This window comes from Rana temporaria, chromosome 13, assembly GCF_905171775.1.
Source record: "Rana temporaria chromosome 13, aRanTem1.1, whole genome shotgun sequence".
Taxonomy (NCBI): Eukaryota; Metazoa; Chordata; class Amphibia; order Anura; family Ranidae; genus Rana; species Rana temporaria.
Window position 1 is genome coordinate 23,703,851 of NC_053501.1, and position 16,187 is coordinate 23,720,037.

General features: G+C 44.2%; 1 protein-coding gene across 1 annotated transcript in view; it reads right to left on the reverse strand.

Moving 5' to 3' along the window:
- SOS2 (SOS Ras/Rho guanine nucleotide exchange factor 2) overlaps positions 1–16,187 on the reverse strand; it is a 98,776-nt gene that overhangs the window by 17,817 nt on the left and 64,772 nt on the right. Inside the window, exons 10-16 of the mRNA XM_040332896.1 lie at positions 14,178–14,833; positions 12,557–12,638; positions 11,484–11,606; positions 10,042–10,145; positions 7,516–7,738; positions 6,996–7,115; positions 4,515–4,677 (exon numbers count right to left, since the gene is read on the reverse strand). Coding sequence (XP_040188830.1) covers positions 4,515–4,677; positions 6,996–7,115; positions 7,516–7,738; positions 10,042–10,145; positions 11,484–11,606; positions 12,557–12,638; positions 14,178–14,833 — 1,471 coding nt within the window. The remainder of the gene's footprint in view (positions 1–4,514; positions 4,678–6,995; positions 7,116–7,515; positions 7,739–10,041; positions 10,146–11,483; positions 11,607–12,556; positions 12,639–14,177; positions 14,834–16,187) is intronic.

Sequence of the window (16,187 nt, forward strand, 5' to 3'; positions counted from 1 at the left end):
AGAGTCCCTTGGAAACAATACAAAAAAAAAAGGGGGGATTAAACAAGACTAAGCAAACAAATTCACAGCAAACAATTGAGGGAAGGGAGGGAGAAAGAGAATAGTGAATTAGATAGGGAGCAAAGAAAGGGGAGGCGAAAAGTAGAGAAAGTAAGAGACAAGAAGGCATATGGACCAGCACCCACCGGATTCACTGATGGAATGAACCCACATTTAAGTGGGGTTTAGGGTATCTGACCGACGATGCACCTGGACGAGTCTCCCGAAGGAGGGATCTGCTAAAGCAAGTAGTGCCTCGTCCAAACTTGAAGAGAGCATGGCTGTGTCATGTACGTGGGCCTTCCACTCCGCCCATGTAAGGTCAAATTGTTTGCGAGTGTCTCTACAATTTGCAAGCCAGTTCTCTGCCTCCATGATCTCCCCCACCTTCCCCAGCCAATCCTGTTCACTTGGAATATGGGAACTCTTCCAGTGAATACAGCATAGAATGCTTTTTAAGTAAATAGGGTAATTGGGGGAAAATGATTATTTTGACCCCCTGCAGATTTTGTACTTTTGCCCACTTACAAAGAAACGAAGGGTCTATAATTGTTATCATAGGTGTATTTTAAATGATAGAGACAGAATAACAACCAAAAATCCATAAAAAAAAACACCACACTACAAATGTTATAAATTGAGTTGCAGTTCAGTGAGTCTCCTTCAGAATGTGACATTTACAATGAGTCTCCTCCAGTATGTGACATTCACAATGAGACCCCTCAAGAATGTGACATTCACAATGAGACTACTCCAGAATTTCACGATCACGAGTCTCCTCCAGAATGTGATGTTTACAATGAGACCACTGCAGAATGTGACAATCGCGTAAAGAATTCACCAGTATGTGACTTTCACACAGAGACTCCACCAGCATGTGACGAAGATGGGGGCAAGGTTACCAGAAAGGATAGGCACCTACTAGTGGTAGGGGATTCAGTTATTGGAAGAATACAGAGGGCAATTTGTCACAAAGACCATTATCGACAAACAGTATGTTGTTTACCGGGTGCTCGGGTTCGGAACATTGCAGATTGCATGGACAGATTATTGGATGGCGCTGGAGAGGACCCAGCTGTCATGGTATATATCGGTACCAATGACAAAGTTAGAGAAAGATGAAGCGCCCTACAAAATGATTTCAGGGACTTAGGGGCCATATTGAAGAAAAGGTCCCCCAAGGCAATATTTTCTGAAATACTGGCTGTACCTCGAGCCACACCACAGAGACAGCAAGAGCTTATGGTACTTAACAAGTGGCTGAGAAACTGGTGCAGGGAGGAGGGGTTTGGCTTCATGGCGAACTGGACTGACTTTTCAGGCCGTTACCATCTTTATAGTAGCGACGGATTGCACTTAAATGGGAGGGGTGCAGCTTTCTTGGGATTGAAGATGGCCAAAATGTTGGAAGAAAATTTAAACTAGGTAATGAGAAGAAGACGATTTGCTAGTGAATATGAGGGAGAGGATCTTAATTTCAAGCCATCATGACAGGAATCCACTACGTCATCAATCTCTTAAAAGATTCTCATGAGCAGCTTCTGAATCACCAACTATCAATTTAGTTGGACAAACAAGACAATTGGCTGTTCCTAGAAGAGGGCTCAACAAAAAGTTTGGAGGGACCCTCCCAGGGGCCAGGTACAGCTGTATCAACACAGGTCCCTACACTGGTGGCAGTTGCCACTCCAGTAACCGCAGGATCTTCCCATCAGACCTCTATTTCCCTTTCTGCAGCTTCTGAATCACCAACTATCAATGTAGCTGGACAAACAAGACAATTGTCTGTTCCTAGAAGAAGACTCAACAAAAAGTTGGGGGGAACCCTCCCAGGGACGGCTGCACCAATACAGGTCCCTACACTGGTGGCGGCTGCCACTCCAGTAACCGGAGGGTCTTCCCGTCAACCCTCTATTTACCCTTCTGCAGAAGCTTTAAGGTTCGACAATACATTGCTCATTCCTTATAACCTGTAAAAAAAAAAGTGTCTGAGATGTTGGTGGTAAACAGCCTGCTAGGCCCAAGGGGAACCGAACCAAGCCCTCCAAAAGTTGCCAAGAGTGTAAATGTAGACATTAAGCTTTAAGGTTAATCAAAAATATAACACTCTAAAGGGAAAGGTAGAACAAAGGGGGAGTATGGAAGAGGGAGAGAGGGAGGAAAAAGGGGAGAAGGGAAGGTTGGAGGAAGAAGGGGGTGAGGGTTTGGGAAACCCCCACACCCCTTCCTTACCCACAACCTTCCATCCCCCCTACTTTCCTCCCTCTCTGCCTCTTCCATACTCCCCCCCTCCCCCTGTTCTACCTTTCCCTTTAGAATGTTATATTTTTGATTAACCTTAAAGCGGGGGTTCACCCTATCGCCGAAAAAAAAAAAAAAAATTTTCTTTTACCTTAAAATCAGGCATTGTAGCGCGAGCTACAGTATGCCTGTCCCGAATTTTTTACCCCCGTACTCACCTTGTAGTCGTCCATCGAAGATACCGGGGAATGGGCGTGCCTATGGAGACGGAGGATGATTGACGGCCGGCTCTGGCGCGTCACGCTTCTCCGGAAATAGCCGAAATAGGCTTGGTCTTCACGACGCGTGCGAATAGCCTGTGCGCAGGCGCCGTGAAGAGCCGAGACCTACTCCGGCTGTCTTCGGGGAGAGTGACGTGCCAGGGCCGGCCGTCAATCATCCTCCCTCTCCATAGGCACGCCCATTCCCCGCGGGAGCCGAAATCTACGATGTCCGAGTACAAGGTGAGTACGGGGTTAAAAAAATCGGGACAGGCATACTGTAGCTCGCGCTACAATGCCTGTCTCGATGGTAAAATGTGTCGGGGGGGGGTGAACTACCGCTTTAAAGCATAATGTCTACATTTGCACTCTTGGCAACTCTTGGATATGAGGCAGCTTGGTTTGGTTCCCTCCCGGGCCTAGCAGGCTGTTTACCACCAACATCTCAAGCACGTTTATACAGGTGATATGTTTGGTCTATGTATTGTCGATCGACAAAGTAATTGATTATGTTGTGAAGTTTGGAGGCCAGTATGTTTTTGAGGCGTGTGTTGGACCGGCTATAAGGGGAGGTTGGAGGCCGGTATATTTTTGAGGCGTGTGTTGGAAACGAATAACAATACTGGGAATGCTATTGAGCATTCCCACTAATAAAAAACGAATAACAATACTGGGAATGCTATTAAGCATTCCCACTAATAAAAAACGAATAATACTGGGAATGCTATTGAGCATTCCCACTAAAAACCGAACAATACTGGGAATCCTATTGAGCAATCCCACTAATTAAGAATAATAAAAAACTAACTACAATACTGAGAATGCTATTGAGCATTCCCACTAAAAAACGAATAACAACACTGGGAATATAAAGTGAGGGCTCTCGCGCCACCAAGTGAAAGGTAAGGTATAATAAATGAATATAAACAACTGCTGCTCAATCTAAATGTAAAAAGTGTACAAAAAGGAATGAAATGAGAAGTGATGAGTGCAACAGTAAATATCTAAATAAAGTGACCAGTATAGTGGGAATGCTATTGAGCATTCCCACTAATTATAGAACCTTCATTTCTATGTAAGTGGGCAAACTTACAAAATATGCAGGGGATCAAATAATTATTTTAGCCAGGGGTGTACAGGGGTATAATACCAGGGGTGCAACTATAGGTGGCCTCCCAGCAGTTTCCAGGACCAGCGTGACACCTCTGTTTGTATGAGTCGGATGCAAGTCAGATGTTGGGAACTGCTTGTACACATATACATTTATATATATATATATATATATATATATATATATATATATATATATATATATATATATATATATATATACACACATAATATATATATATATATATATATATATATATATATATATATGTACACACATATATATATATATATATATATATATAATGTGTGTATGTGTGTGTATATATATATATATATATATATATATATAATGTGTGTATGTGTGTATATATTATATATATATATATATATATATATATATACACACATAATATATATATATATATATATATATATATATATATATATATATATATATATATATAAATGTATATGTGTACAAGCAGTTCCCAACATCTGACTTGCATCCGACTCATACAAACAGAGGTGTCACGCTGGTCCTGGAAACTGCTGGGAGGCCACCTATAGTTGCACCCCTGGTATTATACCCCTGTACACCCCTGGCTAAAATAATTATTTGATCCCCTGCATATTTTGTAAGTTTGCCCACTTACATAGAAATGAAGGTTCTATAAGTGTGCCTGAGGTGTGCATGAGGTTTTGCTTCAAGTTGCCGCACCTTAAATTGTGAATATAGAGGCCAATGTACTGCTCAAAAAGTTAGTTATTCAAGCATATCAAAGCATCAGAGTTGATATAAGTGACATAAGAAATGCCAAATGTAGTTTTTATTTTGTCAGAAGAGACAAATACATCACGCACCTCAAAGGTGTGATCCAGCCGATACACGGGAACAGAGTTCACTGCACTCACTATCTCTAGAACACCATTAAAATTGTTTAAGTCTTGGAACACCTGTAGGATTTCAATAATTCGACTGAAGACAGCCACTCGTTCCTCAAAATGTTCCGTTTCCACGAGACACCTGTACAACGAAAGAAAGAGAAAAAACATAAAACTATAAAAATCTATGAAACTATACATTCCAGCTTATGGGGTCAAAGCGACCACCCTTAATGCTCCTTGTCATATTCGAATTGAAAACAAAATTCCAGCCAATCAGGCAAGAAGGGCTATTATCATTGTATCTGGGCCAGTGGCGTAGCGTGGGGGGACGTGGCCCCAGGCGCAACATTTGGGGGGGGTGCAATCCCGCACCATTGTGTGTCACTTTGCCTCAAACTTTCAAATTTCCAGTTACTGTGTCCCCGGCGATCTGGCGGCCATCTTTAAAATTAGGTGCCCTGTGATTGGGCGAATGGGGTCATATGCTGCGGCGGGCCTCGCCTGTCCATGATCACGGGGGGCGCATGCGCAAAGGCTGTTCCTGAAGTCCTGTCCGGCCTCCTTGTTTGAGCCGCCCGCCGCCGCCATCGTCTACTCCTTCTCTCCGCCTGACCAGGCCACGCCAGACCTGGAACTGAACTGGGACATAATCTGTGAATCTGGCAGTCTGATCGATGACAAAAACAGGTGAGTCGTCTCAGATGAGGGAGCAGCTGCCAGCCAGCGGACAGTTAGGGAGAGTCATGCCACATCCATCATCCATGCATTAATTTCATTCAGCCAGCGAGCAAACATGCAGCATGCCTGACGTGTAGTGTAAGTGGGGTGTGTAGTGTAGTGGGCATTGTAGTGTAGTGGGGTGGGAAGTGTAAGTGGGGTGGGCAGTGTAATGTAGTGTAAGTGGGGTGGGCAGTGTAATGTAGTGTAAGTAGGGTGGGCAGTGTAATGTAGTGTAAGTGGGGTGGGCAGTGTAATGTAGTGTAAGTGGGGTGGGCAGTGTAATGTAGTGTAAGTGGGGTGGACAGTGTAATGTAGTGTAAGTGGGGTGGGCAGTGCAGTGGGGTGTTTAGTGTAGTAAGGTGGGCAGTGGTAGTGGGGTGGGCAGTGTAGTTTAAGTGGAATGGGCAGTGTAGTGGAGTCTAGTGGGCAGTGTAGTGGGGTGGCCATTGTAGTGGAGTGGGCAGTGTAGTGTAGTGTAGTGGAGTCTAGTGGGCAGTGTAGTGTAGTGGAGTCTAGTGGGCAGTGTAGTGTAGTGGAGTCTAGTGGGCAGTGTAGTGGAGTCTAGTGGGCAGTGTAGTGGAGTCTAGTGGGCAGTGTAGTTTAGTGGAGTCGTCAGGATAGGAATCAGGTTGGTCAGTGTAGGAATCGGATAAGTTAGTACCATTGTAGGAAAGGAAGGGACTCAGGGAGTGCTAAAAGTTTGCAGGTTATTTGCCTTGCCCCGGGCGCCGACAACCCACGCTACGCCACTGATCTGGGCCAACTTCACTCATTAGCTATAAACATCTGAAGAAAGTGTATTTTTACACAGAGTTTTCACAGCTGCTCTCTAGGTATTTCTAGAGAGCTATGACGAATTATATGCACAGTTTCTGTTAGATGGTATAGAATAAGAAATTCCACAAATCTGGTTTGTAGCAGAAACAAAATCTCTATAGACATGGCAAGGATGTTTTCAAATGTTTCTGCACATGCTTTCCTGCTTCTGATCTGTAGATATACATACAGCTTTATTCTAGTATACTTGTTTCATAATTTTAAAAAGAGGGCTAAGCAGGAAGTACTTCCTGGGAGCAGTGGTCACCAGGACAGAACATGAGTGAATCTCGCAAATGGGAACAAAGAAATGTGGCAAAGTTCTTACCTTTCCTATGAAAAAGCTGAGTTCCATTTTAATCAATTGAATTACAAACAAATACACAGATGAAAAACATATAAAGGGGAGTAGATCTAAAGGCGGTAGTAAGCCGCTGGGTTATTTTTTTTTCCCCTGACCTGCAAGGTAATATCATAATCTGCATCGCATACTAGCAGATTATGTGACACTTACCTGAAAACAAAGCGCTCTAGCGAAGGGCTGTCATTGCCGGAGGCCACTTCCATCTTCACCAGTCTTCCTTCCGGGTCTGCGATGACGTCACTCACATGCATGTGCGAGGGAGCCGCCGTTAATGGCCAGAGTGGGCGTTCCTTCAGAACGCATGCGCCGATGACGTCATCGGCTGCAAATACAGTAAATATCTCCTAAATGGTGCACATTTGGGAGATATTTACAGTACCTATAGGTAAGCCTCATTATAGGTTTACCTAAAGGTACAAGTCAAAGGTGGGAGTTTACTCACCCTAAGTGCTAAAAAACGTGTCCATTGCTGCATTGCCCTAGCACACAGCAGAGTCCTGTCTGCTTTTTACTAAACCTTATTCTGTTAGTAGTTCACAGAAATCTCCAGAACTTACTTTTCAAACCAAAGCGTCAGGTTCGTAGTATGGCGAATCATCTTAAGCAAGTTAGGGGAATTTATTTCCTTGTCTTCTTTTGTCCAAACGCTTCCTACAAGTTCTGACGGCTGCACAGCCCTGAACAGACACAGAAATATTCAGATATTTTAGAGTTTGATGTACATCCCATCACTGTGTGTTAATACTTTGAGTCCCTCTATGCTCACTCATACCCCTATAAAAATCACCACATCCTGGTCATTCAATCACTTGACACCGTTAGAATCCGGAGGCTTGTGACCTCTTGCCCTTCTCTGTTTACTTAATACTTTTAATATTTGTGTACAATCTTTGTTTTTATATATAAAGAAAAAATACAAAACAACAGTTTTAAAAATTGAAAAAAAAATTACCTAAAATTATAACTGACGGTAAACCATTATAATTTTCCTTTAATTGCATAGGCAATTTAATTATTTTTATACCACAAAAATAAAACTGAAGCCCCGTTGTTTGCTCCAACAATGCAATGAATTACCTGTAGAGGTCAGACTCGATCAGGGTCAATTGGCGAGCGATCTCTATGGGGTGCAGAGTCATCAAGTCAAATGTCTCAAACTGACCGGCTCGGCTAATGTGCCACTCAATAGGAGGCGGGGGGCTCTCGAATGTGATGTTGTGACTGACACCATTAGCCTGTACTTGCTTCTTCCTCCTGATTATCTTGGCAATGGACTCAACCCATTTCTTCATGGATTTACCTTAAACACAATCGTAAATAAAATTCAGGTAAACATCTGTGTAAGTAAAATCTATTCCATCCCTACTACTACTGCCTACAGAAGGTTTAGGAACTCATGTGTCCCTCAATAGATACTTACCTGTCCTGCCCCCAGTCTCTCCGATCTTTGCTCTCTTGAGGAGCTATACCAGCCGAAGAATCTCAAGTACACTTCCAGAGAGTCAAACGACTGGTCCCCCACAGCTTTCTGTGGTTCCTCCATGCAGCTGCTGCTTCACTGCTGTGTCCTGCAGCGATATCGGCCGGTGGGTGGAACAGCAGTAGACATTGAAAGACCACGTGACACCCAGAAATGTGTTGGATGTTTAAAGTAGAATGCCAGCCTAAACATAACGGCCCAGATTCACAGAGAGCAAGGCGCACATTATGCCGCCGTAGCGCAAACACCGTACGCCACGCCAACGTAGCGCGGAGAGGCAAGCATTGCATTCAGCAAGCCAGTGCTCCCAACGCTGCGCCAGCGCGGCGTAGGTTTCGAAGGCGCACGCCGGCGTAGGTGGAAGTGGGCGGGGCCCAAATGTAAAGGATGGGCCGAGCGCCAGACAGGTACGTATCACAAACTGCGCATGCGCCGTGACGTGGACGCATGCACAGCACCCCCCTGCGCCTGCTCACAACCACGCCGGCACAACTGCCTAAGCTACGCAGGATCACCGCGTACGCCGTGAACATAACGTATGCCCAGCCAGACACACGTCCAACGCACAATACGCCGGCTTGTGTTCCCTGGTGCAGACCTGTGCATGTCAGAGTTGCACCTCCTTTATGGGGAATAACTTTACGCCGGACGTACAATTTACGCGCATCTCGCGTAGCATGCGCCGGGCACACGCACGTTTGTGAATCGGCGTATTTCCCTCATTTGCAAGTTTGAATGGCTAATCAATGGGAGCAGCACCATGCGCCCAGCCCATATGTGCGTCCACCCTACGGCGGCGTGTGCAAGCTACGTCGGTGGGGTGTAGCCTGTTTTTAGGCGCATGTTGGTTCGTTGGTCTGCCGCACACATACGCCGGCACACATTTGCACTTACGTCGGCGTAATGTGTTATACGTCGCCGCAAGTGCTTTGTGAATCTGGGCCAACTAGTCTTAAAAATGTCCCCTCCCTTCTCTCAACACCTATGCTAACTAAACTGTGTGAAAAAAAAAAAAAAAAAGATGTATACATTTGCCTATATTCACTATTCCCACTACGGTCTGGTCATGTGATTCTGCTCACCTATGTCACCCAGCGGAAGCTGCAGGGGAAAGGAGGGAGCACAGACAATGGCTGGGACATGAAAGCCTATGGGTGATGTTACTGCTCCCAGGCATTCCCCGTCGTGGGGGAGTGCTCTACCCGGCAGCTGCCACTGGCTGCCTCAAATACAGAAAAGAGAAGTATAAGCCCCCCGTTCACACCGATGCAGCTAAGAATTTGCCCTACTTCAGCGGGATTTTAAAGCTGCACATCAGTGCCATTTGCACTGCCGATTTCCCTGTGGCTTGCGAATTCATTTAACAGAAATCAATGCAAGTTGCAGTGAAAATGGAAAAAGTACTGCAGGAACCTTTTCCAAAGTTTCTGTGACATGAGTCGCGGCTATTTGAACTGTTCCATTGCCAGCAATGAGGTGCGACTTAGAACTGTCAAATCTCATGACAAATCGCACTGGCGTAAAACTCTTTTACAGTTTTTTTTCCTTTCTTGTGAACCGGTCACCTTAAAGCAGTGTTTCTCAATTCCAGTCCTCAGGCCCCCCGAACAGGTCAGGTTTTCAGGATTTCCCTCAGATGAAAAGGCTGTGGTGATTACTAAGGCAGTGAAACTGATCAAATCACCTGTGCAAAATAATGGAAATCCTGAAAACCTGACCTGTTGGGGGGGCCTGAGGACTGGAATTGAGAAACACTGCCTTAAAGCAATCCTTCATGTGCCCGTGCCATGTACAGGATAACAGGCGCATGGATCATGCCGATTATACTGCACTCCTCAGTCACTCCAATCTTACAAAAAACCCAAGAAAATCCAGGAATAGGAGAACAATAGGCAACCAATCATAAGGGCCGGGGCTGCCTCGTAAGGACCAGGATGTGAAAGGGTTGTCAATTGCTTTGTATGTTTTGACTTTGCCACTTTACACAGTCTTGTAAAGGAGCTGTGATCGTGATGGAAAGCAGAGGCGAGAAATACTGGAAGCTTACTATACCTCCTATAATGAAAACCTATAAGTACATGTTCATGGGGCTGACTGACACTTCATGTCAGATCCATTCTTACCTTTAACGCTGGAGATAAAGATTTCTAATCGATCTAGAAGTTCTTCGTCTCTTTCAAAATCATAGAAATGATGTTCAACCCAATGCCGAAATACATTTAAAACCCTGAAAAAATAAAGAGGTATGGTAATATCTACACAGAGTAGGGCAAAAAGTAAAAATAATTTGACATTCCAGTAGTAAAAGAAACAAAAAAAAGGAGTTAACTTAAAGTGATATTAAACCATAATTTTTTAGCATCTTTAGCGCCGATTTAAATCCCTGAACTGATTATGTAGCTATGTTTCAGTTTAATCTGGTGCCATGACCGCTCCCCCAGATTTCCGATTTCAGTGGCTCCTTTCTCTTGCAGAATCCTATGGAGCTACCCATGCATACAGGAACTAGAGTCGTGTCTCCCTACACTTTTTGCATCAGTGGAAACACACATCCCCATATAGTTGGTTTGCCATGCACTTCGCTGCACCTCCAGCCGCTTCCCCCTCCTTTCTCCAATCCTGCCATTTTCAACCAAGGTGCCTTGGCAACATGCCCAAAATTTCCAATTTTTTTTTAAATACAAGCCATCGGGTGGATGAAGCCTGGCTTTTAGTTATACAGAGCCACAGGTTTTCATTGTGCATTACAACCTTCTAGTCGCTGGCATCCTAATGAGCAATGATATAATTGGCTAATAAGGAGGACATTGGGCACATATGCACAGCATCCTTGCCAGCCACTCCCTCTCCCCTATCCGTCAGCACTGGGGTCACATTAGCTGAAAGACTAAATCACCTCTAATACTGAGTGTTCTGTGTGTGTGTGGATATTGCTGCGATATGTAAACCTACTTGTTTATTTTTTTTACATTTTAGAATGGTGTGCCTCGGGATTGTGCATCAATTTAACCACTTAAGGACGTATACTGCGTCAGGGCAGCCCTTAAGTTCAAAATCATGTACCTGTACGTGATTACTATTGTTGGCTCTGGGGCGCGCGTGTGCTGCCAGAGCGACGCTACCCCTAAGTTTGGACACAGCGGGAGCCAATTAGCCACCCGCGATTGTTCCCTGGAGACAAGGCAGACCATCGTTCTGTAAGGGAGGAAAGTGGAGATCTTGTGTTTCTGCTAAGAAACACGGATCTCTGTTTTCCTCCAGGCACAACATTCCCCCCCACAGTTAAAAAGCATTTCCTCGGAGCACGCTTAACCCTTTGATCGCCCCTGATGTTAACCCCTTCCCTGCCAGTGTCATTTATACAGTGACCCTGCATTATTTTTTTGCACTGATCACTGTATTGGTGTCACTTTACTCCAAAAAGTCCCACTTAGCATCAGATTTGTCCGACTTTTCATGCAACTTTGCAGTCCCAAGTCGCACAAGTGTGAAAGGGGTCTAAACATAGTTGGCACTCTCACTTTTTGACCACTTTTATGCATCGCTAGAGCCAACAGAGACCAACCTGAGTTGCACTGGCTGAACATATTCTTTTCTAAATCTCTTAAGGTTGGTGCTAATTGGCTGTTCTCCTTTCTCTATTGCCAGTCTGTCTGCTTCTGTGGGTTCAGGATCTGGGATTTCAAACCTAAAAGAGAATGGTAAAGCGTTTAAAAAAAAAAAAAAAAAAAAAAAAAAAAAAAAGGACAGGCAATTGCGTATGATACACAGTGATTTAGTAAACTAAATGTCATTTATTCAATTAGGGCTTTCATCTGCTTTAAAGGATCACCTTTGGCATAGATTTTCCTTAAAAAGAACCCCCTTCTGCACTACCACCACGTGTTATATGGACTTGGCCCTGTCCCCCTGAGATCTTGGCTGTGGGTCCTGCAGGGAGATCCATAAACATAGCTGCATTAAGTGGAAAATCTTATTCAGCCCTCTATTATGCGTTCCAGTAGTGGATGGCTTCTCCATAGGTAGAAAGAAAAATGTTAAGACCAATAACACTTCCTTTCCTAGCCTAAGCCCACGACAACAAAGCTTTTTTTTAGCTTTACAGTATCTGACATTGCTGCTCTGACACTAGTATGAGGCCAGAGAGTTGGACTTAAAATGGTAACTTGCTTTTCAACACATTTCCTTTGATAAGTGGTAGGTAGAAACACAGGATTGCTTTATTTAAAGTGCTTCTACAGGCTCAAGGCTTTTTACCTTTACTTTTTTTGCATTCTATGCATAAAGGTAAAAAGCAGCAGCCCCCCTAATACTCACCTGAGCCCCATCTCGATCTAGCAATGTGCACTAGCGCTTCAGCTCTCCAGGGACCCTCACTCCTCATTGGCTGATGCATCAGTGGGAGCCACTGGCTCTTGCTGCTGTCAATCACAGCCAGTGATCTAATGAGGAGAGAGTGATGATTGGACATGCAGAGCAGCGGCTCTGAAGTGAGCTTGCCTGAATGCCCCCATAGCAAGCTGCTTGTTCTGGGGGCACTCGCCAGGGGCCAGGTGAGTATGACATGTTTGTTTTGTTTTTTTAAACAGGAACCTTTAATATCACTTTAAAGCCAATGTATACAATGTATGCACTTGCCTTTCAATGAGAAGACTTAGTAACTCCTGTGGCTTACAAAAAGAGCGATATGTTGTCAGAAAAGTGCGAACAAAGTTAGGATCTGTAGAGGAGAGAACAGAAAGAAAGTCATATATTAAAGGGTCCATAGTAAGAAAACCAGCAGAACATTCTTCAAAAGTTAAATTCACCTTTACAACATGTTATATACTACACCCGTATTTAGGGTTTAACATTAACACGTTCAAGCTGTTGCCCCCTCTTACTCCTTTCCCCTGTGACAGCAAGCGGGGGATCAACTCCCCCACAGCCGCTGTCGCACTTAAAATCAGCTGATCAGCTCGCTCACTCACTCACTCATAGTATATTCACTCTTCCTCCAGCTTTCTAACAAAGCCTGTACCAAGGGCTTTTCCTTAAAGGTGAACTCAAACCTTAGCCGGGTCGCACTGAATGCTGCATTGAAATCGCACAACTTCAGCGCAATTTCAAAGCAAGCAGCTTTATCTGGTTGATATACTGACCACACTTTCATGGGCTGTACCCCACTTCAAAAAGTTACTGTTAAAACTTTGTGTGTATTTTACAACAGATATCCCACATGTCAGCTCTTTCATCTGCTAGCATATTGTATATCAGGGGTGTCAAACTTAATTTCATCTTGGGCCGCATCAGCATTATGGATTGTCCTCAAAAGGGCCGGTTGTTGTCCAGTGCATCCCCTCCCCTTTACATTAGATGTCAAGAGCCCCCCCCCCCCCATCAGAAGTTGAGTCCCCCACTATCCCTTACATCACAGTGCACCCCCCTTTCCCTATGCTGCTGCTGGTAAGAAACTGGATGCATTGCTTGAAAGCAGAAAGTAAGGGTCTAGAGTAGGAATGGAGGAGGGCAGGAGAGGTGCGAGGGCCACATGAAATGGCCTGGAGGGCCGGATTTGGCACGCGGGCCTTGTGTTTGCCACCTCTGTTGTATATGATATAACGCTTTTGCTTCCTAGAATTTTGCTCACCTGTACTGGAATATTGTACACCATGTCTGGGTATTTTGGAAGACATGGAGATATCTGACCGTTTTCTATCTTTTTGGATACTGTACATGTTTTACACTTTTGTACTTGAAAATTTGCAATAAAAATGTATTCAAAAATAGATTAAAACATAAAAAGGTCAAAGAGGGGGTGCAAATCCACACTTAAGTGGCCCTTCCATGCACAAGGATATGCTGAGAGAAATCACTCCTGCAGAGGGATGGGATGAAGTATGGAACAGTGAGGTCACCCGTTCGTCCCAGAAGCCGGGACAGAGGTGTGTGGTAAGTAATTTTAATATTTTTTCTACCAATTCTTAATTTTTAAAACCCAACTGTGGGCAAACAAAAATTAGTACATTTATAGATCAGGGGATATGGCGGAGTGTAAACACATCTTCCGCTGGGGGGGTTTGTATGTCTGTTTTTCATGGAAGATCCATTTTAATGACAGTCATTTTTCTGGAGGGGCTGGCACATTCAGATTTTTCACGAAAGGTCCAAATGGTTTTGCTTTGGGAATCTCTAGCAACCTTATATAGGCGATTGTCGGGTTGTCCACACATTTTTGGCCCTATAATGGGTATAAGCTTCCACCCTAACATTCACCCACCTGCATACATGTGATATGTCAGCCTTTCGATGAGTTTCACCACAGTCCCTCCCTTTATGATGGGGATTCCGCCTCTACTTTGCACATTGTCCTCAAATACAATGTTCTCTTCTGAATCCTCCTCCACAAAGCGGTAGACGTCTGGACTTGGCAAACGCAGCGGCTGTTCATTCTCTTCCTGGAGTAGCACAGAGTCTAACATCCGGTCCAATGTGCTGCGGTACTGCAACGTAATCAGAGCCGCCATCCAGTTGTTTTTTTCCTCTGCGGCTTTGGCGGCAAAGATAATGCAGTTCTCATCTTTGGACAGTAACTCGAAGGCGTGTTTATACTCGCCCGTATCTTCCCGATCTACGACTTGCACCTTCCTCATAATGAACTTTTCCTTCAGGCGGTACTCAGCTGTGTTGTAACCGGGGATGCGAGATTGGCCATGATTCATCTTGCAACTGATCATCAGTCCATCAAACAGGAAAATGTGTCTCTCGTGTTTGGCCCCAACTCTCGTCAACGAACCCTCCATGATGAACTCGTTACAGCACTGCCCAATATCTTTCCCTTCCCAGCCATCAATGTTTTTCTGGATCTCGTTCATCTTCTTGATAGCCAAGTGCTTGCTGCGCATTTGACGGTTGTAAAGACGCCAAGTGTGTTCTCTGAAAAAACAAACAACGGTTGTGGCAAAGTCTCATATGGTATCTATGTTGCAACTCTACATCAAATCTACCAATAGGGAACAACTAAAGACCAGATCGCTTATTGTTGCTAATGACAGTTATCTAAAAGTATAACTCAAAAAGAAAAAAAGACAATGTTATAATGTGTTAGTATGCATTGCATAATTGCACATTAGAAATATAATATGTCACAGTCAAACTATAACATTAGCAGCGCTTAAAGCGGTTGTATAGTCATGTCATCTCCCTCGGCATGGACCAGGTGGGATACCAACGCCTTGTTCTAAGGTAAGTATTTCATAATGAGCCAATATGCAGTGCATACTAGCTCATTATGCCTTGTCTTACATGTGTAGGGGGAAAAAAAAGTGACAGCGGGTATACAACCACTTTAAAACACCACAATTAATAATGGCAAAACGTCCAAAAGAGAGCCAATCATAAGTCCATCACTTGTTGTTCATATAGGTTCCAAATTCAATCATGAATCCCGTCACCACAACACGTGAGGAAAACACCCATATAGTAATGAACTCACCGGATAGACTCGGCTCATGCACTTGTAATGATTATTGTTGGCATCTAGGACTATTTACTATTTATTACTATTTGTTTGTGAAGCGCACATATACCACCAGTCGGTGGTGCCAAAGCGCTTTATGACAGATTGCCCGGATGTTCTGGCGAGGGTAGCATAAATAAACGCAACTGCTGCAGGGCAGAGGAGGAGATAGAGAAAAAGAGAAGAAGAAGAAGAAGAAGAAGAAGAGAGAAGGGAGAGGGAAAGAAAGAAGGACAGCATCCTTCCATTTAGATATCAGTTGTAATGAAAAGATGAGTGCACATAGTGTGATTCCATAAACAAGATTTATCGATTCCAAACCCCCCTTACAAATGTGCACTTACAATAAAACCAAATATTAAAACATGTATAACAATCCTGTCCTTATCGCTCATCCGTGAAAAACAAAAACAACATTCCATAGCTTAACTCACCAACCAGTCTGCCAACCGACCAAATTTTCCTGTCCAACAGTCTGCGTTAAAAACAGGGGTTTAGTTAGCCCGCATTTGCAAACGCATGCATAAGCTGCAAGGCCTCTTCATGGCACCCTGTGTATTGCTTGAAGTCCTAACGCTATTGAATTTATAAGCGCCTCCACAGTGGAAGCATATGCATTAAATATCGCTCATCCGTCTCTCACCACTCTTTGAATATCTCAGAGAGTGACGTTCCCAGGTTGAGACGATTGTCGACAGATCGTTAAGGTATCTGCTTGCTCGCCCTCTGACGCGTTTCGTCATCACTTCGTCAGAGGGTGTGGGACGAAAG